Here is a 23,841-nt window from a genome sequence, read left to right as displayed (position 1 = left end):
GCGAGAGAGAGCATCCAGCTCTCAGTCATTCATCTGTGGGGCAGAGGAGAGGAAACTACAGCAGGACAGGAAGAGGAGAAGACAGTCCGACTACTTTTGAAAAGCTTTCCAACTCTAAAAAAAGCCTCATTTAGCTGCACTTTAAGAAAAAAACTACTTTTGATCTGCCAACGCTCCTCTGTCAGCGTCTCTCATCGTTCCTTTTGTCTATCTGTCCACACTGGGTGGAGATAAACTTCCACTTGTCACCGTTAGAGCAGCGCCGACCGGACCAGAAAGGGAGAGGAGACCTTCCCACGTTCTGATCCGGCGTCTCGGAGGAGGTGAAGACGCTCCGGGAAGAGGAGGAGGAGGAGAAAGAAGAGGAGGAGGAAGGGCGCGTCACGCCGGACCGGAGCATCCTCCCGACACCGACCCCAGGAGGACAAGAGTGACCTCCTGCCAAAACTGTGCATGTCACAATCCAGACTCTGACGAGTCCGTCTGAGACACTGAACTGAGGGAAAAGTACTGAAAAAACAAGAAATCACAGCCACTTTGTAGGGATACTGGAAGAAAACATACACACTCATATAGACGGGCAGCCAGGACTCCGAGCACGCCGCGCCGGGATGGATCTCCCTCCAATCAGAGGTAGGCACGCTTTCATCCTCAACTGCCGACCGACTTCGGAGCAATAAACTGATTTTTGTTAAGAAAGAGGGGATTCCTAAAAATGTTGCCAAGTCCAAGTTACAGCAGTGTTTGGGATGGAGCAGCTTTGGCTCTCCGTACTCTTCCGCCCTCAAACTAATTGAGACAAGCAGGAATGGTGGCTTAAAATGGTACAAAAATGTCTCATAAGTTGGAGGAGCAGTGAAAAAAGAAGAAGAAGAAGACGAGGGTAGTTGTCAGCCTGTGCACAAGGGGCAGTCTGGAAAATCTTTTATCTGCTCTGAATGTGAGTAAATTTGCAACTTCTCAAATCGTTTCTTATCACTTCAACTTTCCTAGTTGAAGAAAAAAAAAATGCGGAACGGTTTGCTGCGGCTCATTGCACTGATATCCTCCTGTGAAGCGACTGACAGTTTGGTGCCAGCTTGGAATTTTTTTTCTCCTCCTCGAACTTACAAACTTGAATGAATCGCGGACACACGCGTTCACCAACGATCCTTAAACGATCGTCAAGCTACATGTTAATATCTGATATGTGTGCGTGTGCGTGTGTGTGTGTGTGTGTGCATGCATGAGAGTGTGTGCGATCGGGACGGGGGGGACATGTGGGGTTGCGATTGATTGTCCTCAAGGTCGGATGCGGAATGTCAATACCCATCTCCGCTGGGGTGGGACAGGAGGGGAGGGGCGGGATGAGCCAATGATGGGATGGACTGGGGATGGGATGGGGGGGGGGTTGCAGATAGAAAGAAAAGTGAATGGTGTGAGGGAGAGGCGGAGGGGTGGAGGGAAGGGGAGGAACATGGTGGATGGATGGATGGATGGATGTCGGGTGCTAATGTTCTCTCTGTGAATGACAAGTGACACCAAGTTGCGGCACGATTTAGAAGTTCTGGGGTCAGGCCCGGTCAGAGTACAACCGGACCAATCGTCATCCTTTTAGGAAAAAAAAGGAGGCGGGATCTCCAGCCGGGGGATGATCAACGATGTCTATGTCAGCGTGGTCACTTTTTTCTGGTTTTGGACACAATTTGTGGAAGCACCTAAGTACCGCAGTGCAACACCAGATTGGTGACTGGTTCACTTTCAATGTTTTTTTTAAACTAATCACATTCCAAGTTTTTTTTTTTTTTTTTATGAGAACCTCGCCAGTTCTTTCACAGTTGGACATGTGGCATAAATCAAAGTGCAGCAATCAAGCCAAGCTTAACAAAGTTGCCCCAAACAAAATAAAAATAAACTCCTCCATCAAGTGGTTGCAGTTGATCTGCTGTGCTAGTTTTGTCGGCTGTTGGCGGTATAAGTCACACACATTAACTATATATAAATGATCTCCTATTAAATGGAGTCTGGTGCAGAAACGTCCCGTTGCAGGCGAGAGGCTACATGGTGGGATCTTGTTTCCGTGTTGTGGGAGTGTTGAGCGGCTGCCTTGAATCAGTGTTAACGGTTTGACATCATGACGTATCAGATCGCTCCCGTTTCTTTATTTTTATTTTATTAACCCATATCCTCTGATTGGATTATTACTGTCGCTCTCCGTCTGTGTTGCATCAAACATTTCCAGAAAGACTTCCTCTCCTACCGCCTGCTTCCCTTCACCTCCTCGGCCTGTTTGGCCTCCCTCTCTCTCTCTCTCTCTCTCTCTCTCTCGCTCTCTCTCTCTCTCTCGCTCGCTCTCTCTCTCTTTCGCTCTCTCTCCCTTGCATGGGGTCGACCCGCTACTTTCATTTCTCATGATTACGAGAATCACCGCGGTTCACTCATTCACACGCGCTTCTTCCTTCCTTCCTTCCTTCCTCCCTCCCCCCCTCCCTCCCCCTTCCCTCCCTCTAGCTGGCCTGGACTCACTGGCCTGCAGTGTCTATTTCAGTCTTTCCGTTGGGGTCAGATTCGGCACATCCGGTATCTCGTCCAGTTTATTGTCATTCAATCCCGCTGTGCTCCCGCAGGGCATGGGGAGGAAGGCCCCTGGGTCTTAGTGCCTCGCTCATGCACACACATGCACACGGCACACCAAGTCAGGTCAAGCATTCGGACCTTATATAGAGAGTGAAAAGATTGTGGAGCCCCATGGTGCCTTTCATTATTGCCAGAGGTCGAGATTTTAGGTCACACAAAAAATGAAGTTGGAGAAAACGCAGCAACCCGATGTTTGATCTTCACACACACCATCTTTCTTCCCCACTGGGTGACAGTTGTTTATTTGGTCCGCAAAAGTGTCACGCTGACAGTGTTATGTAACATATATTTGTACATAAGTATTGTCATGCAACATGCTGGGCTGACAATGCTAACCACAACAGCAGGCGTGCCTATTTCGCTTGTTGGAATTTGTCGACTCACATGTGATGCATCTGAACCACTGAGTTTGAAAAAAATCCAATGGAAATGAAACTGGCCAATGGCAGGTTTGAAAGACAACCAACCAATTTCTAATACAACATTTAAATCACAGCTACGCAGCAGGTCGGACTCTGTGTTTCATCTTTGAAGGACGCTCACTGATGAGTCCCAGAAAGTCCTGTGACTGCCGGCTGCTGCTTTTTTCTTACCAAACCTAATTCAAGGGTCTTTTTTCGTTCCGAGTTGTGATGCAAGCTTCAACCAAACTGCCTAAAACCAAATCTTTTCAAAATCTGTCCAGTGTGACTTTTGGCCACTAGCTCAGCGTGGCATACAAATGACAGGATTTTGTTGTTCTTGTTTTTGTTGCTGCATCTGGACTTCATTTCTCCCAGGTTTTTGGTTGATTTGGTCCTACCCATACCTTTTCAGCAACAACCTTTTGTTAGTAGAATAATAGGAAAAAGTTTGGCTCTGAAATCACAGCTGACCAGGAACGTTTCAGCATTGTTTCGCCACAGAAAGTGGCAAAAAAGAGGGTAGAAGTTGAAGGAGTTAAAGGACAAGAGGAAGGTATGAAAGAGGAGAGCGAAGGAAGGTGATGTAAGAGGAGGATGTGAGAGGAAGGGAGGCGGAGGGGAAGGAGAAGACAGGAAAGCAGAGGGCAACCCCTCCTCATTCCGAGGCGAAGGGTCACTGCAGTCAGTTTTTAAATAGCCCGAAACCATGATGTCACCGCCCAGGGATGCAGCAGCGGCGTGTCCATTAAACTCCATCGACCGTCAGCAGGTCGAGACACAACGGAAGTCCGTCAGGCAGTCCAGCGACCGACCAGCTGGCCGAGAGACGACGTCTCCGTTGTGGAGCTGCCAACGAAAGGGATCCACCGACAAGCTGTTGAGTGTCGAAGATAGTAAAACCCAAATATCACTGCAGTGATAGACGTGAAGACGAGGAGCTTTGTTGCATCTCCACAACTTTTTTTCTCTATTCTATTTCACACTGAATTTCAAGACAAACAACAAACAACATTTGTGATTTTTTATTTTTCATGCCAAGTTTTTCAATTGCAATCCAAGCTGATACTTTAATTCCAAAACCTTGCACATTCAACTTCCAAACCGTCCATATCCGTGCATTGGGGTGGACACACCGAGCCCACCCCCTTGCACCAATAGGAAGTCTCTGCCTGTTACCAGCTCAGCTAGCTCAACTGCTAGCACACATATCTGATGTGTGCCGAATTTGTATTTGACAGACAGAGGCTTTATCCAACTCCAACTTATAATGTAACTTATAATCCATTTCCAACTTCTAATACATATAATATGTACATACGTATATATATATTTAATCGTTTCAAACTGCAGCCAATCAGGAATGTGTGGAGTATTCCATTCACAGCCAAAGGAAAAGCAGAATACGAAGTCAGTGTAGTCACTGATGGGGCAGCGTAGGGTGAAAACAGTGTGTTTTTGTGATGGAGCAGAAGTGTGTGTGTGTTCCGGGCCAGAGGCTCAGTCATCACTGATACTCCCCCAGCACCGAAGGCTGTCCTCAGGTTACCACCGCCAACCTTCCTGAAACACCAGCCTCCCCTACCACTGCTGCGCTTCTCCGTCATTTCTTGCTTCCTTTAACTCTCTCGCCGCCGCCCCAAACGTAAATCTGGACTCGTCTCTTCCTAAACACTCGCCTTTCACCAAGGGCGAGTCGCAGTCTCTTCTTCCTGGCTCAGTGTCAGCAACCACTGAGGTTTCCTGCGAACCGCCTACACAGGAATCTAGGAATACAAAGAAGTCTAGTTGTTTTGATCGAAAAGATTTCGTTACGGAAAAAAAAAAAGGTTGCAGTTGCTTCCTATTTGCTGAAAAATACGTCACACTCGTGAGAAAAAAAGTTAAGACAATGTCTTTGTTAATTGATTGTTGGTTCGCCTGCAGAAAGGATTTGACGAACCTGACGAAAATGAGAAAAGAAAGCCGTGAAGCCCCTGAATTAAAAATGAAACTTTTATGAGTTAAAAAGTATTTTAGAGAAAAGACTTGCAGGTGACAAGACGCGATGTGGCCGCAGCGAGGAAGTGGTCAGTCTCCATGAGGTCATGGAGGTGGTTGGCAGGCCTTCTTCTTCTTCTTCTTCTTCTTCTAATTAGATGGTCTGATAGTCGGGCAGAACAGCAGCGAGTGGTGGTCGCTGCTGCTCTGCCTGATGAGATTAGCCGCCGGGGCTTCTCCTCCCTTCTTGCACTAATTTGAAAATGCATCCTCCTCTAAACCAACCTGCGCCTCCTCACTCCTCTCCTCACCCGCTCGTACCTCCACCCGAGGCTGCCTGAGTTTGGCTTCCTGGACAACAGAAAGAGATTTTTTTCCCCTCCCTCTTCCTCTGTTGTGTTGTCATGTGTTCACAGGCTGGCCAGCTAATCACCTTCTTCCCTCCCTGTGATGGATCTGCCTTCTTAGGTTTCACCCTCCACCCTTTCATCCCTCCTCTCATTGTGATGCACGGGAACACTCGTTGGCCTGTGCAACTCAGAGTGCCGGATACAAACAGGCCAGCGCTGGAAATGTCTGTTTGCTTTTTAAATCGTTGAGAAAATAAAGTAAAATCAAATAATAATAATAATAATAATAATTATGACGATTAAAGAAGGAGGAAAAGCTGCAGTGAGACAGCAAGGTTCAGAGACTCAGAGCGGACGGAGGGTTTGACTGAGAGTGATGAGGAAATGAGGAGATGAGGCACGGTCAGTTGATGTCAGCAATTATTATCTTTGGACTTTCACAATAAGAGATTCATCAAAGACGGTCATTTGATACTTGTTTCATGAGCGGATGAAGATGGAAAAAAGAAAAGAAAACCTTTCTGAGTGAGGAGATGAACGTGCCCTGGTGTGTTTTGAATGACTGTGTGCTGCTGCTGCTGCTGCTTCTTGTTTCCTACTTCCCTCCTCCATCTAATCTCATGATCTGTTGCCTTTAAATGCGTCTCCATTTGGCCTCATTACTCTCCCAGGGCTCTGGCACCATGTGAGCCTCCCATCTCTCCCCCCACCACCTCCCCCCGGCCACTTGGCAGGAGGCACTTCCGTTGTGTTTCTATAGTGTGTCTGTGGGGTGAGGGATGGGGGGGGGGGGGGGGGGCACACTATATGGACCTATTGTTGTGGGAAGCATTTGATGGTATAAGATTTTGGTCAAAAACACAATTCTTTTTTTTAATACTTAATAATAATAACTAAAAAAAAACCACACTGCTTTTTGGACGGTTGTTGATACATTTTTCCATCATGTCCTTGTGCTGACTGAGGAACTGGAACTTGGTGGTCTGAAGGTCTGAAGGTCTTGGCCTCAGGTTGTTCCTCTGAGTATCCTAGTGGATATTTCGACTTCCCATAAGGTGAATCTGTCTCCTGAATTTTCGTCATGTGAAAATACGTTTTTCCAGCAGCCACCAAAGTCGGCCATGTTGTTGGGGGAAGATCGTAAATGCCCAATATACCACCGAGGAGGAACAAAATGAAAATTTTACACACAGAGATTTCCAGGAAGCATAGTGCGGCTGGTAGGCTTTGGTTTTAGGGACGTTTCCAGCTGTGATTATCCAACTGACTATTTTTACCACTTCTACACGCAGCAAGTGGTGTATGCAAATGAGGTCCATCTCCATCCTTCTCATCAGTCAGTCAGACTTTCCCGAACGACCTCTTTGACAAAAACAAACAAAAAAAAAGGCTCCGGGGCATGTGACGCCTGTGGCCTCTCAGCCTTGCAGGTGGGTTCCCTCCATGGCAGCAGCAGCTGCTGTGTTCAACAGATGCTAAATTACAGTGCGAACCCCATGGCTGTATCGCTCTGGCTCTGGCAGGCTAATAATAGCATTAGTCTGGGCAGCAGAGGAGCTCGGCGTTCATGATGACATGGCTGCTTGGATGGTTTTGCTGGTGGGCTGGGCTGCCAGAACCTTGAATCAAGTGCTGCTGGAGCACTTGGAACAGTGACATATGACCGTGTGTGATGTTGTGTAAAGGTTTTTTTGTTTGGTTTTAAGGAGCTCAAATTCTTCTAGAGAAATGCTGTTCAGACTTGGAGAACAAAGAGTTTCTGACTTTTCATTGTCTTCATGTGGTTGTGAAATCAGTGTTGTTGTTTGGTAGAAGATTCCGAAGGCATTGAGACGTTTGACCAACCGCGTTTCTTAGAGATGGAGAACGGATTCAGCCGAAAAGAAAGAAAAGTGGTCTGACTGACACTCTGTGTTTTTCCAGGTTTATCTGATGTGCCGTGAGCGTTGGGAGCGCCTCGCTCCAGCCCCGGCGTGCAGCCTCGGTGCCGACCGGCCTGGACCACCAGGATGGACCCCACTCATTCCTTCAGGGCGGAGCCGGACGGGACGGATTTCCAGCAGGTGCCCGTTCTCTCCATCGACCAGATCCGGCAAATTGGGGCCAACAATGACTACGTGGAGCGGCCAGTGGCCCTGGAGCCGGCCTCCCAGTCCGGCTTCTTCTACCCTCTGGACGAACGCCACGCCCACTACCCCCAGTCGTCCTTCCACTCCGCCCTGCCCCGCAGCCAGAGTCAGCAACAGGCTCACCCCTCCCACCTGAGACGCTCCAGCACCATGAACTCTTCCATTTCTCGGACAAGTGCCGCCTCGGACCAGCGGCTCCTGGCCGGTCTGACGCCGTCCCACTCCGGCTCGGTGGTGGTTCGCTCCCAGCCCAAAGGCGAATTCAAGGCCGACGTGTCCTTCGGCAAGGGCCTGGCGGAGGACGAGGCCGAGCGGGGCCTCCACCTGTTCATCTGCGAGCGGTGCGGCCGCTGCAAGTGCCAAGAGTGCTGCGCGCCCCGCCGCCTGCCGTCCTGCTGGGCCTGTGGCCAGCGCTGCCTGTGCTCGGCCGAGAGCGTGGTGGAGTACGGCACGTGCCTCTGCTGCGTCAAGGGCCTCTTCTACCACTGCTCTGCCCAGGACGATGAGGACAACTGTGCCGACCGGCCGTGCTCCTGCGCCCCGGGCCACGCCTGCGCCCGCTGGGGCACCATGGGGATGATGGCGCTCTGCTTGCCCTGCCTCTGCTGCTACCCGCCCGCCCGGCTGTGCCTTGCCCTGTGCCAGAGAGCCCACGACCGTGCCTCGCGCCCCGGCTGCAGGTGCAGCAACACCAACACCGTGTGCCGCAAGATCTCCGCCTCCAACCCCAACGCCGGCCACCCCGAGCTGGGCAAGGCTCTAGAGAAGCCGTTATGACAGGCCGGGACGGGAAACCCGGGGGTCGCTCCGTTCCGTCTGCCCCCCTCACCCTGCTGCCCGACTCATATGGCGACAACAACGCCGCCGTGACCCCGTCTACCTGCATACCAGAAGCCAATCGAGCGACGATCCCACCGTGAAGTGTTGTTACACCCAATGTAGCCCAAATTTAACTTCATCTCCCGCTCAGGAGGGACCAAAAGCTTTACCATGCCTGTTTGTGTCCTGACGACGAAGACGCCGCCGTGCACCGCCGGGCCACCAGTCGGCGCCGAGGGTCCCGAGTCTCCAGTCGCTGTCCGGGCTCGTTAGAATATATTTATTTATTGCCCTTCCTGGTCTTTGCAGAGAGATTGCACAGAGCGCAGAGACGTGGCCACGGACCAAATCAGGAAGGAAAGACGCCCGCGGCAAATTGTGTGTGTGTGCGCACGCGCGCGCACGCCAGCAGAGTTCATGTTGTCGAGGAAGACAGTCGCACGAGGCGAAAAAGACTCAGGAGAGGAAGAAATAAACCCCACACGAGCTTGGAGCATAAGAAGGACGATGAAGTTGGGGACATGGACACAGGACACACCTGTAACCAGACACCAAAAAAATAAATAAAACAAAAACACTGGGACCATGCACTGTACGAACTGACTGAATCTTAAAGCTATTAAGCTCATTTGTAACAGAAATGCACTGTGAGGTTTGACGAACAACGTTTTCCCCCCCAGCAGCCGAGAGCGCAATGGTGGAGAGGTTATTCAACCAGAGGGAGGGTGCATCCATTGTGGCTCGGCTAGGCAGCGCACGTGTGTGTACAAGCGTGTGTGTGTGTGTGTGTGTGTCTGTGTACGTGTGTGTCCATTCAGTGTTTGTTGTTTTGTCAGCAGAAGAAGCCCAACCCCCCCCCCCCCCCATCTCTTATTTTTAGCAGGTCTGCCTTGCCAGAGCTGCACAGGTCTGGTCGGGTTTCCTGCCCAAGTCAGTCTGTCGCCACCCTCCTTTACTGCCCCCCAGCCCCCCACACCTCCCACAACCCACCGCCTCCTACCCACTCTCTTCCCATCATCAGTAGCCTCAGCTTATGGAAAACAGAGCAGCTTTAGATCCAGAGGCGGGGAGTAAACCACAGCCAGACCCGGTTTATTGCCCCCCCGCAACCCCGCCCGGACTCCTCCCAATCCATTAAAAAGTAGCTGCCTGTGAACAAAAAAAATTGGTTTAAATGTCAACCGGTCATAGCTCTAAAATGTCTTTCGGATCTAAATCTGAAGTGAGAACCGTGAATTCGATAACATTTGTTCTGCTGCTGCCAGCGGTGACCTGCTAAACAGTCATTTATGTTGACGAGCCTCCTAAATCTTCCAAATTGCCTATTTTGTGGTCGTGTAATTTCGCAAATTGTGCACGACCCTTGCAGGAAGTGAATTTTTTTCAACTGCCACTCCTTCGTCTGTTTCGTGCTACTGCTGCAGTGGCAGATGAGACAACAAGACAACATAGGCAGCAAACGTGGCATTTTGTCGCAAACTTATAAAATTCTGAGGAGGCGTTTCCAACCTCGGAGGTGAAGGGAGAATCTGACGGCCGTTGAATCAGCCATGAATAGAAACGTTCACTTAGAAGATGCTGGAACAAACAATAATGCAGTTATTGCGATGACGTGACCTCTGACATTCCCCGAAGTCTGTCAGGGTTAATCCCGCCCACTTCTCAGAAAACACTCAATGTGTGTGTGACAGGATGGGAGAGGAGAGAACAGAAAAAATGCTCCGGAACACTCTTGCGATTTTAACGAAAGCTATCAAATCTTTTCAGAAACAAAAGCTGGCTAATGACGCGACACATGTTTTTCCTCGACCATGAAACACACCCATATACATCTCCGTCTCCCTCTCTTCCTCCCTCAGCCTCCTTCCTACTGCTAGCCCGAAGCGCTAAAAGCCTCCAGTTCCTGGTCCGCAGAGAGTTGATCAAACAGGCAATTAACTTCATGATAGCTCTTAATGGGCCGGAGAAGAACGCAGCGTGGGAGGGGAGGGGAGCAGAGGAGACAGGATGAGGGGGAGTGGCGGCGGTGGTGATGGGCAGATGGAGGGTCGGAGCGAGGGATGCTGAATGGGAGGAGACAGAAAGAAGAGATGGAGGATGTTGCCATTAATTCAGATAGAGATCGCGCAGGCAGGAAGAGGGAAAGAAAAAAAATGCTGCAGAGGCTTCAAAAGTGATAATAAACAACGAGAGACACAGAAACACACCTGATGCTGCGTGTGTGTGTGTGTGTGTGTGTGTGTGTGTGTGTGTGTGTGTGTTACAGTTTTTGGCTTTTCCACAATCTGGCCCTGTTCGTTAGATGTTGCTTTGCTCTATTTTTATATGTAAGTAGGGGCTGACTGACTAACTGACGGTGAGAGCTATTTTTATTCTGCTTTATTTTTTGCGTTCTATGAGATTAATATTATCGCGACAGGCCACCTCTCCGTTACGCCTGGCAATCACATGTGGTGCGTTCAGGAGCAGCGGCAAAGGTTCAAGGCTCGACTTTGACCTCAAATGTCCCTGTCAAGATTTGTCGTATGGTCGGCAACGGATTCAATTAAATTTCCTTTCAATTCGTAATCAAATCTGTGGGTTGACAAAAGGGAAGCGCTTGTCTAGCGGCGAAACCATCCGATCCGATGTAGACAATCAAAGCATTCTGGTTCAAAGATGTCAATTCTCATTGAAGGTCTTGTTGGGATTGTGTACATGCGACTGCTTTTCAGGTTCAACTTAAAGGTCCATTGCGTAAGATTCCGGACCATCTCGTGGCCAGAAACATACCGCAAGTCTCTTTTCTGATACCAGCTGTGATGTCAGGGTAAAACCAGAGGTTCACAATATATGGACCACAACTTCATCCAACTGAAACCATTCCAACTATTTTTTCAAAGTTCCATTTCACAACGCTAAATTTTACACACTGGACCTTTAAATGTTTGAACACTGCCCCCGAATGTTTCTGCATCCTTGACTTGGTTTTACTTTGTGAAATGTTGCAGCCTTCTTCACTCACTCAAGCATCAGCAACCAGCCAAAATAACAAAAGCAAAAAAAAAAAAAAAAAAAAAATGAGTCCACAAAGAAGTTTAATGGAAACGATATATATAGAAATCTATCTAAAAAAAAAAAAAAGTATATTATATATGGCAAAATGTTTCACTCTTTTTTCCCCCTTTTTTTGTTGTTTCACTGCTGTTTTGTCCTCATGGGTATTTATTTTGGCCCGCGGTCACAGTAACTCGGTGAGACGGCGAGTGAAGTATTTATTTTGCGGCTGTCAGAGGAGACGAGGAGCACCAGAGTCGGCATCGTCGTCGTCGTCATCGTCACTGTGCTGGTTTGTCTTTTGGTTCCTCTGTTGCTCTCGGTGTGATGTGGCTGCTGCCCTCCTGGCTAAAGATGAACCAATAAAATAAATAAACAAATAAAAAAAGAGTTTCCAAAACTGAACAAACGTGCACCTTGTGACTGATGTACTGCTCTGGTTTACCGATAACAAGGAAAATAAAGTTAAAAAATAAATGTTTTTGTGGGGCTTATTTGCGTCAACTTAAAATTGAAATTGGGAGTTCGAAAAGTGATGGAAAAAATGTAACTTGCAAATTGAAAGTTTTAGTTATCACTTAATCTGAAAAACACCGACCCCTTTAACTTTCAAATCTGCCACTTACCAAACCCTTCAAGCAGCTGCAGCATCTCCTCCAACGGTAGGATGGTGATTTGAAATCAGGATTCAGAAATCTAAATCATGTAATCAGCAGTCTGCTGTTTGGGAAGAGGCCACATTGAGTGTTCGAGTCAAACGCTGCTCTGCAAGAGTATGGTGCGTATGTCTGTGCACGTGTGCGTGTGTGTGCGAGCTGCGGGTGAGGTCAAGCAACTACTCTGTTGGCCTCATCAATAAGTAATGGAGGCTGGTCACACTAATGGCTTCTCTGAGCTCTGGATACACGTGTGTGCATAAGTGAGACACGCAAAAAGACAGAGGGATTATTGGACAAGGGTGTGTGTGCATGTGTGCGCGCGTGTGTGTGTGCAGGGCCTTTCAGTGGCAGAGCTTTTCAGTTCATCATCTTGAATCCAAGTGCATTAAAGCAAAGCTCTTACAGTCTCTCTCTCTCTCTCGGTTTCTGTCTCGCTCTCTCTCTCTCACATGCGCACGAGCACACACGCGCACACACAGATTAAAGTGCACATAAATAAAAAGGAGTGCAACGCACACCATCTCTGTCACAAACACTAAGTAGATGTGTTTCGAAAGTGTGACGGAGGAAACTAAATATTTTATCTCAGTTTCTCCCGTCCTAAGCTTTCAGCAGCAAACCCAGCAAACCCAGCAAACCCAGTAACCATCCCCATCCCCGCGGCCCGCCAGTCCACCTGCCAGTCCACCTGCCAGTCCACCTGCCGAGCAGAGAGGCTGCCGGCTTGATTTCCCCACTGCACCTGGAACAGCCGGGGAGCTTATTTAGAACTGGCGTGGTGTAAAACTGTCACGTCTAAAGGAAATAAATCGTAAGGACAGAACTAAAACAAAACAAAAGGTTGAAGAGGTTACAAAAGACGTGAGCGAGTGTTTCTTCACAGCTGTAGCCAGTTTTTGCGCACCTGGCAGAAACAAATTGATCCCTGATCTTTGCATCAATCAAATTCTCTCATCAGTTTAGCTTAGCGGCTAACAGGGAGCATTAGCCGGGTTGTGATCTGATCAAACCACTACAACTAATCCAGCTTTAGAGCCCAGAGGTCAGATCGTCCCCTCTTCAGCACGTGGACACAAGAAATGTAAAAAAAAAAAAAAAAATTCCCGAGATGATGGTAAAAATTTGCAGTTTTTTTTTTTTGTTTTTGCATTTTTGTATTTTATCATATTTTTCATTTGCGCTAAATTTCAGCCTTTCAATTTCAAAGTGAGTTGCCACGTGGTGGAAAACCTTCTGTAAAACAAATCATGCGCTCGGGCTTCACTCCAGAGACGTGACCGGCGCTGCCGAGTGAAGCCACTTCCAGCCGCGACCTCTGACCCCAGCCGACGCCCACCCCTCCCCTCTTTGCCCTCTCCTCTTTAAGTGGTGCATCTTCACTGTGGGCCTTCCTCTTGTCCCTGTCCTGGTGCACCATGGGAGTCCTCCTCTAAGCCCCCCGAGGAACAAAAGCGCCTGTCTGTCAAACAGCCATACAGCTGCCAATCACGGCGCCGGGGCTGTTTTGCTCGGCGGTGCCCAGCCGGGGTCGGGCCTCACACGTTAACTTGTCACTGGCGGCTTGTAGCTGTCAGTGGACGGAGTGGAGGAAAATAAAAAAAAAAACGGCACGGCAACAGGAGTGAAAGGAGGTCAGAGATCGGCGCCGCCCGCCAGAGAGTCGGCCGTGCCGCCGTGGAGGAGGAGAGCTGCGCGCGATCTCGAAAGTATGACCTCCTGGAGGCCATGGGAGGTTCTGCAGCACCGCCCGGGAGGAACTTCTTACAGCCAGAGTGCAACTTTAGTGGGACAACTTTTCTTTCGGAGCACTTCAGCTGTTGCAAACAGGAGTTTGTCTCTTCTCAACCAGTTGTTAGACGTCCATCAGGGGGAAAAAGTGCATAGGAAATTCTTTTAAAACAGAAGAGTTCTTCATTAAGACTTGAGGCCAATCAGATTGCTCCAGTGTCAGTCCAGCCAGATAGGCCTGTTGGGGCATCATACGATACTTGAGTTGGCCAACCTGTTGGATGTGTGTTTCTGTTGTGGTGATGGTTGACTGGCTTTTCATTTGTGCAGTTTGTTACTTGTTGAATAAATTTGTTTTCATTCTCATCGCGGGCAGAGAGCAAAAAACAAATTAGCTAACTCCAGCAGGACAATGTGCTGTCCACAGCAAGGCTAACATGCGAACAGTGCAGCAGGAAATTGGCTGATATAAACCTCCTTAGGTTGCAGAGGCACATCCAATAGATGTTTTTTGTGGGTGTTTGCCATTTTTTTGTATCATGCTTGAGTAAAAAAAAAAAAAAAAATCACAAACTGGACACGGCAGAAAACAAGTGGGGATGGAATTCTGGGGAATGAGGGAGGAGAGGGGAGGGACACAGCTGTGGGGATGGGGGAGGGTGGGAACGCTATCTGTGCGGGTCAAGAGGTCAGGACAGAGATTTTAACTCACTTCCTGTTTCTGCTGCTGGGATGACAGAACTCCTCTGGCTGCCCTGAGGAATGCAGGAGCCTCCCCCGCTCCTCACACGCATTAGACTTTCATCTAAATATTGGCGAGGTGTTGGCTGATCTCAGACTTCAGCGGAACTTCCCGGCAAGATTAATGATAATAAAAAAAAAACCTACCAGAAAACAGTATTTTTAGCCCTCTGCTTGCAGCCTGTTGCTAAAACTGATGCTTTGTTAGACATTTCATATGTTTGGAAAGGAGCAAAAACACAGCGGTTTTGAAGGGTAGTGCCAACCGCTGGCTCAGGGTAATGTCAGTAACCCTCTGTGACATCACGAAAATAACTGATTTTAAGTATTTTTTTTTTTTTTTTTTAGCACAGTTCCTGTAAAATTGTAGTAACAATAGCTAAAATATGGACACGTTACCTCCAGAAAACATTGTTGCAAACCATTGTTTATTACATGGGACCTTTCGTTTTTAGTTTTCATACATCCACTGTGAAAACATTCCATCCTCAATCCTTCTTTAGTCATTGTAGCGAGTTTCCAGCAAAAAGACAGTGAAATGTAGCATAGCAACATTTCCTGTTTGGAAGAAGAAAATCACAAATAAGTCTTTGGAAAATTTTCAGCACAACTCAATTCCCCTTGGGATGATGAGAAAAACTTAAAACCCTCACTGCGCCTACTGACAGCCTTATGATGACAGACAGAACGATCGGCCAATCACTGTTGAGGCCTTTTTTTTTTCTCCTGCTCCCCTTTCCAAATGTTGTCTACAGGCTCTTTCCCAGCAATAAATCTCATCCGGTTTTGAGAAACGACCTGTCTGCCATGTCGGTTTAGCGCTAGCCCACTAAAGAAAACACGAAGGAAGCTAAATGTAGGTCATAGAGAAGGAGCACAACCACACGCGCAGGAAGACAAACCCTGAAACTCCATCATCCAAACACTTCAGATTTTCAATAGACTGCGCACATCCTGTGGAGAATGCAGGAGGGGAAGCCATTAAATAATTCAGCGTATTTCCTGAACAGTAATGGCCTGCCGCTGATGGTGCCGCTCCAGCTGCTGGTGGCGTGGCGGTGCGCGGTGCGGTATTCAGTGATGGGGTTAAGTGCTGCGTGTACTCAGCCAGCCATGAAACCAGCCCGGGCTGATCAGCCATCCAGCCATGAAGCTCGGCTTCGGCCTTACTTACAGTGTTGGAGGGTGGAAAAAAAAAAAATGCAGCAGAAGACGAAGGCCAGACGACCCCCAAGGCTTTAGCGAGGACATAAAGATTTAGCTGTTAGCTTTGACTGACGTTGAGCCGTGCACTGTGACAATAAAATAAGTAAATCTTCCCCCCTGTCAGCCAGTCTGCAGAGAACAAACAAACAACTGGCCGCACATTTGACATTTGCAAATTTCATTACACCAAAGTTGGTGGCTAGCACTGGCTTGAACAGACAAAGGAAAGGCTTTGGAATTGTCAGGGTCCGATAAGTCCTAGTGCCACGGCATCACATGGGAAAACAGTGGGAGCAGGAGGAACCAACGTCAGCGCGGCGCTCCGGAGCTGCAGTTTTTGGACAGACGGGGGGAAATCCACCATCCTGAGCAGATTATATTTAGACAGCGGCTCCAGGAAGCAGGATGGGAAAGACGAGGCCTGCTGCTAGATATTAGCCAGCCTTGTGGGACGGAACCGCGGTCTCCACTTTCCCACAGTCTGAGCTGGAAACGGCTGGACAGAGGCCCTGACAGCTGGCCCCCGCCGAGGACCCTGGGTAACGGCGCTGCCTGCTGCCTCCGCAGGAAAAGAAAGGTCACGGCACAAAATACACAAACACGCAACGCAGCTCGTCTAGGAGGCCCCAGAGAGCTCCGAAATATGTAGAAATGCGCTTTCGCAGTCGCAACTCCTCGCAAACGTCTCTAGACTTCGTTCAGCTTCGGTCCGGCAGCTGAGGAGACCAGGGACCTTTGGAGGGCCGCTGCCGCTGCCTGCCGCAGGGAGTTTAGCAACAAAGAAAGGTGCACTTCCTGCAAAGCCGTTTACATTAATTTCATGTGTCCATATGGACGACAGTGAATTCTCTTTGAGAGTGTCCGTGGGAAGACTGGATGAACTCATCTTTGTTCTGAGAACAGTCAAGTGTCACACAAACGCACCTTTGCACAAACAATAGCGAGGCTGGTAAGAAAACCGCAGCAATCTCGAAGGCAACAGTCGCTGAGGTTTACAGAGTCGAGTCGAGCCGAGCCTCGTCACACAAACAGTGTTGAGGAAACAGCACCAGGTCAGGGCAGAGAAGAAAAGATTGACTGTGGCAGACAGCATTTGGTACACGATGGAGCTCTGGCTCCCTCTAGCTGCCATCCTCATGGAAAGTTGTTCACTTTAAAATGGTCATTTTTAAGAAAACAGCATAGTTAGCCCCCTGTTGACAGCCGTCTGCTGCTTTGTTGGACTCACTCCACCTACTGTACTGTATTTTTCCAGGTATCTGTACTTTACTTGAGTATTTATTTTTCGGACGACTTTTTACTTTTACTCCCCATCTTTGCACACATATATCCGTACTTTCTACTACGTACTTTGGAAAAACATGTTTCTTGCTTTTGGGTTTAAGAAAATGCTAATTTTTATTCAAAGTAATTAATTTATTATTTTGTACAGTTTTTGAAGTGGAGCTATTTGAACTATGCTGTTGTGGAGTTCAATATAAAAGTGGATCATATTTACCTCAGCTTTCAGTACAAGAGAAATAAAAAAATTAGTAGAAAACAACATTGGTTATTGTTAGAAAAGTTTTAACATCCATCAAGGGCTTTATTGGTCATTACTGATTACAGATTGGTTGCGCTGCAGTTGCAAAAGAAAAGAATACAAACTGGAGTACTGCGAGCACCAAAGCAGTCAAAATGATCCAGATGTTCACGCTAGACCTGTGGTCAGTTCAGTCCAGATTATTCTGTCACAAAGTTTTCATTTTTGCAAAATTAACAACAAATGTGTGGTTTCATTAAACCCCCTCCACAACTCCCCCACAACGTATTACTTAAATACATTTTAGAATTTGCATTTACTTACTTTTATTTGAGTGAAAGAGTTGATTCAATACTTCAACTTTTACCAAAGTCTCAGTGCTTTTACTCAAGAGCAGAATGTGAATACTTTTTCTATCTAGGATGACACTGGCATGGTGGAGTGACACACGGGCCCCTTTTGCGCAGCCAAAAAAAAAAAAAAAAAACACCAGAAGACACAATCAGCTGCTGCCTGTGGGTTCAGGCTGAACATCACGATGGTACATCACACACACTGACAACCTGAACGGCAGTTGTCATGACAGTATCAACGCGTCAAATTATTCAGCAGCACGACGGCAAGTCAACGAACACATAAAAGCTCCTACCTTCGGGCTGTGACGTCACCGACAGTCCATAAGTTGAAGACTACAACAAACAAACAAACAAACAAACAAACAAAATATATATATTTAAAAAAAAAACCTGCAAGCAGACAAATCCGCTGTTGAGTCGAACAAAATGGTGGGGGAAACAAAGTTCCGTTTGTGTCCAGTAGTACAGAGACTAAACCCCGCCCACGTTGCACACCTGTCCAGTTCAGCTTTAATCAAAGCGGTGCGTTCACGTGCCAGTGCACGAATGTGTTTTTGCATTCTTGCCTTTAAAAAAAAAAAAGAAAAAAAAGAAAGAAAGCACATTCTAGCTAATTTGGAAGCTGACGTTATCCGAACAGTCAATATGGATTGATAAGAAACGTAGACACATTGGAAGGACAGAGGTGGGAGTGCAGAACTACTGTTGGCCACAGGGTGTCAGTATTGGATTGTTGAAAGGCTGCCGCCTTCACGAAACGCGTCTTGATAGAGTCAAGAGCGGTGGGGGCGGATCACACTGTCTGTCCACAGTCCTGCACAAGGTTAATGACAAGACTTTTTCTAGCTTTATTTCTTTTTTACATTAAGTTTTTTTTCCCCCCCACAGATTTATTTGATGATTCATTTGATTCAACAATCTAAAGGAATGTTTGTGATTGTGTGACGTGTGAGTTAAAGAGCATATCAGCAATTTTATTCAATGTGTGTCTTTCATAAAAAAAGATGGTAGAACACAAGAATGTTTGGTTTTTAAATTTGAACAAAGACAATCACACATTTTGTTATTAAAACTCAAGTCTGAGGGGAAATAAACTTTCTCCTCAGTTTCTCTGCTTTTTACCTGAGATGCTAAATGGCGCTGAAGCATTTTTATCAGTCAAGATGCTTCAGTGGTTTCATTTGTTTGGCTTTTTTCAGCTTTAAAGTCGAAAAAAATCAAACTCAAACTTTTGAACACCAGACGGTCAGTACTGCCTTGGCCTTTGAAGCAGCGCCGAGCCGCAGCCCACTGCTCCACCTGCACATGGATCAGAAGCTTCACCTCTTATGGCGGTGGAGTTCAGCCGCTTTTCATTCAGTGCTGAGGGCCAAATTTTTGGTTTCTTTCAAATGTTGGAGTTATCTGACTGCTGTGGTATTCCACTGCATTGGCACTGAGTGAAAATCTTTCCATCTCTGTAAAACTCCAGAAGGGTGTTTGGATCAGAAAAGGTCACAAGAGGCTCCGCCAGCATAATGGTAAGTTTCAAAATTATTGTATTTTTGCAGTTTGGGGTGAACTGCTCCTTTAAGGTGCTTTTCCTGTCTCGGCCAGTCAGTGTGAGGGTATCGCACTCTGAGATCTTCTTTGCAGATGTCCGACATTCGGATGAGTGGCAACTAAACTCCCACAGTGCAACTTATTGATCGGCCTGCTCAGTGTGTGTGTGTGTGTGTGTGTGCATAACAAGTGTGAGCGCCTGAGTGTGCAGTGATGAACTACTGCTGCTGCTGTGGCGGCGGCGGCGGGTGTAACCGTTACATCAGTGCTGCAACACCTCGCAGCTGCTTAGCCATGGAGATTTCCGAGGCGTTTCTCATCGTCGCCACCTGGGACGTTCTGACCCAACGCATCACGATTCCTTGGCCTCAGGCTCCGCCCCCTCATCGCTGGCTCTCCCTTGCGGCCGATTACTCTGATTATTTTGTGTGTTGTGCTAACCTGGAATGATCGGGGGACCGGGGCGGGAAAACTTCAGCGAACTCCGCAGGGTTATGATGAATGTGAATTCCTCCACTGGGAAGGATTCCATCGCATTATGTCACCACAGTACTGCGAGAACTGTGGAAGCGCAATTTTAAAAAAATATATATATCAAGACAAAAAGAGAAGATGAGGTCCTAAGAATGATGGAATGTGAACATCTGTTATGTGTTGGACTGCAACCAGCCACTAGGGGGAGGGTCTCCAGCTGAGGCATTCTGTCCTGCTGAAGAAGATCCACATTTGTCTGGTTGAGCTTTAGAAAATAAATTATATATATATATATAATTATTATTATTTTTTTCTAATGTGGTTTTGAACAAACCCCCTGCAGGTTGCTGGATGAAACCAACAGCTGTCGATAAACTTAGCAGACTTCACACAGTGGCCGAACTGAGGAATTACATAATGCCCTTTTTGGGAGCCTTAGTTTGTTTACGTTGGCCCATTTAGTGAGGGTTTTAATTTTATCTTGTCAAATTCAAAATCAAAAGAGGCAACCAGATGAAGACAGTCAGTCATTGCGCTAGAACCCACAATGAATTCCGGAAGGTCACCTGTTTTCTTTTCATCTGCCTCACATGCGTCACACGATCAATTTTCATCGCAACAAATGAAAAAGAGAAGAACTTTTTCTGGAAGTTTTTTGGTATGTCAGCGGCCTGCTGGGCAGCGCAAGGACACTTCCTGCTCGAGGAGCTCGCACGGCAGCGTATTGACCGTAGCTGTGCCACAACGGCAACCTGAAGGAGCTTTTGTTTTTGTTTGGTTTATTTGAAGGCTGCATGTTTTTGTTGTCGCCCGCATGTTTGTTTGGACCTTGAGCTTCTGCAATTAGAGCAAATTAAAGCAGAGAAACGACGGAGGAAGGTGGCGAGCTGCTGTTTTTACCATCAACTGCGGAGAGCAGCGGGAGGGAGGGTGTTTGCCTGATAAAGAGGTGTCTGAAAATTAATATCAGAAGGATTTATTTATTCTGTGATGAGGGGAGGGAGAGAACAAGAAGAAGTTCGGCGGGGGGAGAGGGAGTGGCGGGGGGGGGGCGGGGGGGGGCTTCAGAAATTGTTGTGGAGTTGTGAGCGCCGAGGTGCCGCGCTGAGAGAATCCAAGGCCGCACAAAACACAAAAGTCGGAGGCAGAAAAGGAGCTCTTTATATATTTATTTTCATTATATCAATCCTCAAAACAAATTATTTTTTCTTTCCCGCAGAAAAAGGGGAGGAGGGCGGGGGGAGGGTTGGGCGGGGAGGAGGAGGGGTTGCGATTTCTCCCTCTTTTCTCCCTCTGTTTTCTCTCCTCTCTTCTCCTTATTTTTCAACAGATGTAAAAATGATTGAAATCCCAGCAGGCCTCATTACCGCCGCCCTCCAGAGAGCCGGCGGAGGGCTTAAGGTCTTCAAGTAACGATTGAAACATGATTTGTATTAAAGCCAACGATCTTCCTTCGCCAGAGCATCAAATTAGCCAGAACCTCTGGCGAAGAAAAAGGGGAAGGGGAGTTCGCCGCGCCGTAAATGTCCGTGACGCCGACGCCGCCGCCGCCGCCGGTGGCGTGGTGAGGAAACGGCTCTCCAGGAAAAACTCTCTGGCTCCTCCACCGACGCCGCTGTTGAGCGGCTGCTGCGCTCGATAGCGGGACGAGACTTCACGCCGTCAGGCAGCGAAAGGTGCCGCCCCGTCGGCTCTTTCCCCGCCTCCATCAAAGCCGCTCAGGCCCCTTTGATGCTCTGCCACCCCCACCCACCCCCACCCCTTGAGGACGCATCGCCGGTCGCAAAGCCTCTTTTGAATAATAACGTTGTTGTTTTTTCCCCTGTTTGTTAATGGAGACGGTTTAACCTTACAAATGTCGGAGCCTCGCCAGGAAAGTGAGAGTTTCCTCCGCCACTCCGGCTCGGCGCCAGACATTAAAGATGTGCTTGAATTCCTCTCCACAGTCCCGGGCAGCAGGCGATGACATGCGTTTGGGTAATGGAACCGACGGGTCTCTCTCAACAGATTCTGGCTCGCGTCGAACCATAATGTTTCACAAAGCAAACTGTAGTGTTACGGTTTAGGAGGATTAGCTTGGAGCTGCAGCATCAGACGAGCGGGCCTTTTGTTTTTTGACACCAGTGGTTTAAAGTCTTGTGATTGGGAACTCAGCTAAGTTCCTCCTTTATGTCGTCTTGCTCTTTTCTCAGTGGCACAGAGTCCTCGACGGGTTCGACAGCAGATTTAACGGCCCGAGGACCAAAAGTCTTGCCAACGCTCCTTCAAGAAACTGCAGCATTTCAACTCAATTTTCAAGGACGCTAACACTTATTTATTTATTTATTTATTTAATTTATTAATTTTTTGCAGCAGCAGCTGCTTCGATTGCTTTTGCCGCTTTCCACGATTTGAGTTCCTCATCCTTGTTGCTCGGTCGCCCTTTTCTTTCCACCGTCTGCCGCTGACTTACACGCTGAAAAAGAAAGTACTGAAAGAGTGAGAGAACAAACTCGTGTGCCTCTCACCCCTCCCCTCTGCCCCCCCTCCCCTGCCCCTCACGTCTCAGCCCCACCCGCCCCCACTTTCTCCCTCCCCCCTGTTTGTCGGCGTGAGTGAGGGGCTTTGAAGGGGAGAAGAGGAGTCGCAATCGATTGGCGCTGTGAAAGATGCAGACCCCCGCCGCATTGTGAACACACCTCCCACCTCAATCGCACCGGCCAATCGATAACACCCTCCTCGGATAGAGAGAGCGCGAGCGAGAGAGAGAGAGAGAGGGCTGAGAGTGAATTAGGTGCGGAGGGCTCTGGGAGGAAGACAACGGAGGTGAGGAGGAGGAGTGTGAGGAGGGTTTCCATCAGCAGCAGCAGCAGCAGCAGCAGCAGCAGCAGAAGGAGGTGAGCTGCTGGAAGTTCTGCCCGAGTGATTGACAAGCTGACACGAAGCTCGCACACCATCACAAACCTGCAGCTCAGAGTTTGAGCCGCGGAGACGAAGTGTGTGATCGCACCGGCTGACATTCAGATGCCAGAAGAAAGACGTGCGGAAGAGGGTTATGAGCAAAGGTTACGGGCGGCCCCCCTGGTGGCCGGCCGCGGAAGTGTGATAAACCTTCTTTCATGCTAGCGGGTAGGAGAAGTCGAACAAGATCCTCCTGCTGATTCTGTCTGTTATTTCTCTTCATTCTACATGACAAAAGTAATTGGATAAACATTTGTCACAGACATTAAAGTGGGCCAATCAGGTTTCATACCAGCCACCAGTGGAGGCAGCTGCCAACCTCCAGCTAGTTGGACAGCAATGCTGCATTGCAGCGGAGCGGAATGCATGTTTAGAGCTGCTAATACAGGGTTTCACCTGATATTAACCAGACTGTCACCGTTTTGTACAAAATGTCAAGTTTAAAGAAATTCTAAAATGAACAGTCGGAGACAGTCACAGACAGACAAACTGAAACACAACTGACCTGCTACTGATGAGGTTGGGGAGCTAAATACGCTGCTGTCTTATTGTTGCACGGAATCTGACCTGATGTCACAATGTAGCTTAAATGTGTGTGTCACATTAAGCGCTCTGGGAGCCCACTTTTAATAGTGCCAGTCATGAATAATGTAGGTTTCTGGGAAACACAGAGGTCCTCTCACATATGCACTTATATATTTGTTCCTATGCAATTTAAATGCAATTTCTACAATTTAGCCTGGGAAGATATGTGTTATCATTAATGATACGCGGCCGTCCTGGGCTCCACCGGTGTGAGAGTGCAGCAGGCCGTGCACCGAGCCACAGTCCCGCCGAGCAGATCGCTGGATTACGACTTTATCCAGTGCTAATGAGAGCGGCTCAGCTCGCCAAAATCCCTTCGCCCAATCAATAAGGAGAGCTAACAAGAGCCGAGCTGTTAGCGGCTTAGCCGCAGATCACAGCGGGCAGAGGGAGGGGGGCGCTGTCAGGATCACTGGACCGGGCTGGGAGGGGATGGAGATGAGGGAGGGGAGGGGAGGGGAGGAAGGGGGTGAGGGCCAGCGTGCGCTTGCTTTAAATGTCTTCATAGCAGCACGTATGGTTAAATAAAAAAAATAAAAAAGGGCAGCGGCCTCAAAGGTCTAATTCACCTCGCAAGTCACGCGTCTCTCCACGCGAGATGTCTGCGGGTTTGAACAAGAGGAAGGAATTTCAATATTTTAGAACAAAAAACACAGCATACAGAACCTTCAAACATCTCCCTTCACTCTTTGTTGGTCCACTGAACATGGATGTGTCTAATGCTTCCCCCCCGACCCCCTCAAAAATTAAAAGAAAT

General features: G+C 48.1%; 1 protein-coding gene across 1 annotated transcript; it reads left to right on the top strand.

Moving 5' to 3' along the window:
- Window positions 1-11,808, top strand: LOC142892001 (protein sprouty homolog 3). The gene is made up of 2 exons (XM_076031993.1): window positions 1-633; window positions 7,271-11,808. The coding sequence occupies exon 2, from the start codon at window positions 7,357-7,359 to the stop codon at window positions 8,251-8,253; it is 897 nt and encodes a 298-aa protein (XP_075888108.1). The 5' UTR covers window positions 1-633; window positions 7,271-7,356; the 3' UTR covers window positions 8,254-11,808.
- The last annotated feature ends 12,033 nt before the right edge of the window (window positions 11,809-23,841 follow it).

The sequence above is a fragment of the Nelusetta ayraudi genome, unplaced genomic scaffold, assembly GCF_046127955.1.
Source record: "Nelusetta ayraudi isolate G7.1 ecotype Tasmania unplaced genomic scaffold, CSIRO-AGI_Nayr_v1 ptg000033l, whole genome shotgun sequence".
NCBI classification, from domain to species: domain Eukaryota; kingdom Metazoa; phylum Chordata; class Actinopteri; order Tetraodontiformes; family Monacanthidae; genus Nelusetta; species Nelusetta ayraudi.
This window is presented reverse-complemented; position numbering and strand designations above follow the sequence as displayed.

Coding starts and splice junctions, on each gene's coding strand:
- LOC142892001 (XM_076031993.1), top strand. CDS start 7,357: ATGGACCCCACTCATTCCTTCAGGGCGGAGCCGGACGGGACGGATTTC.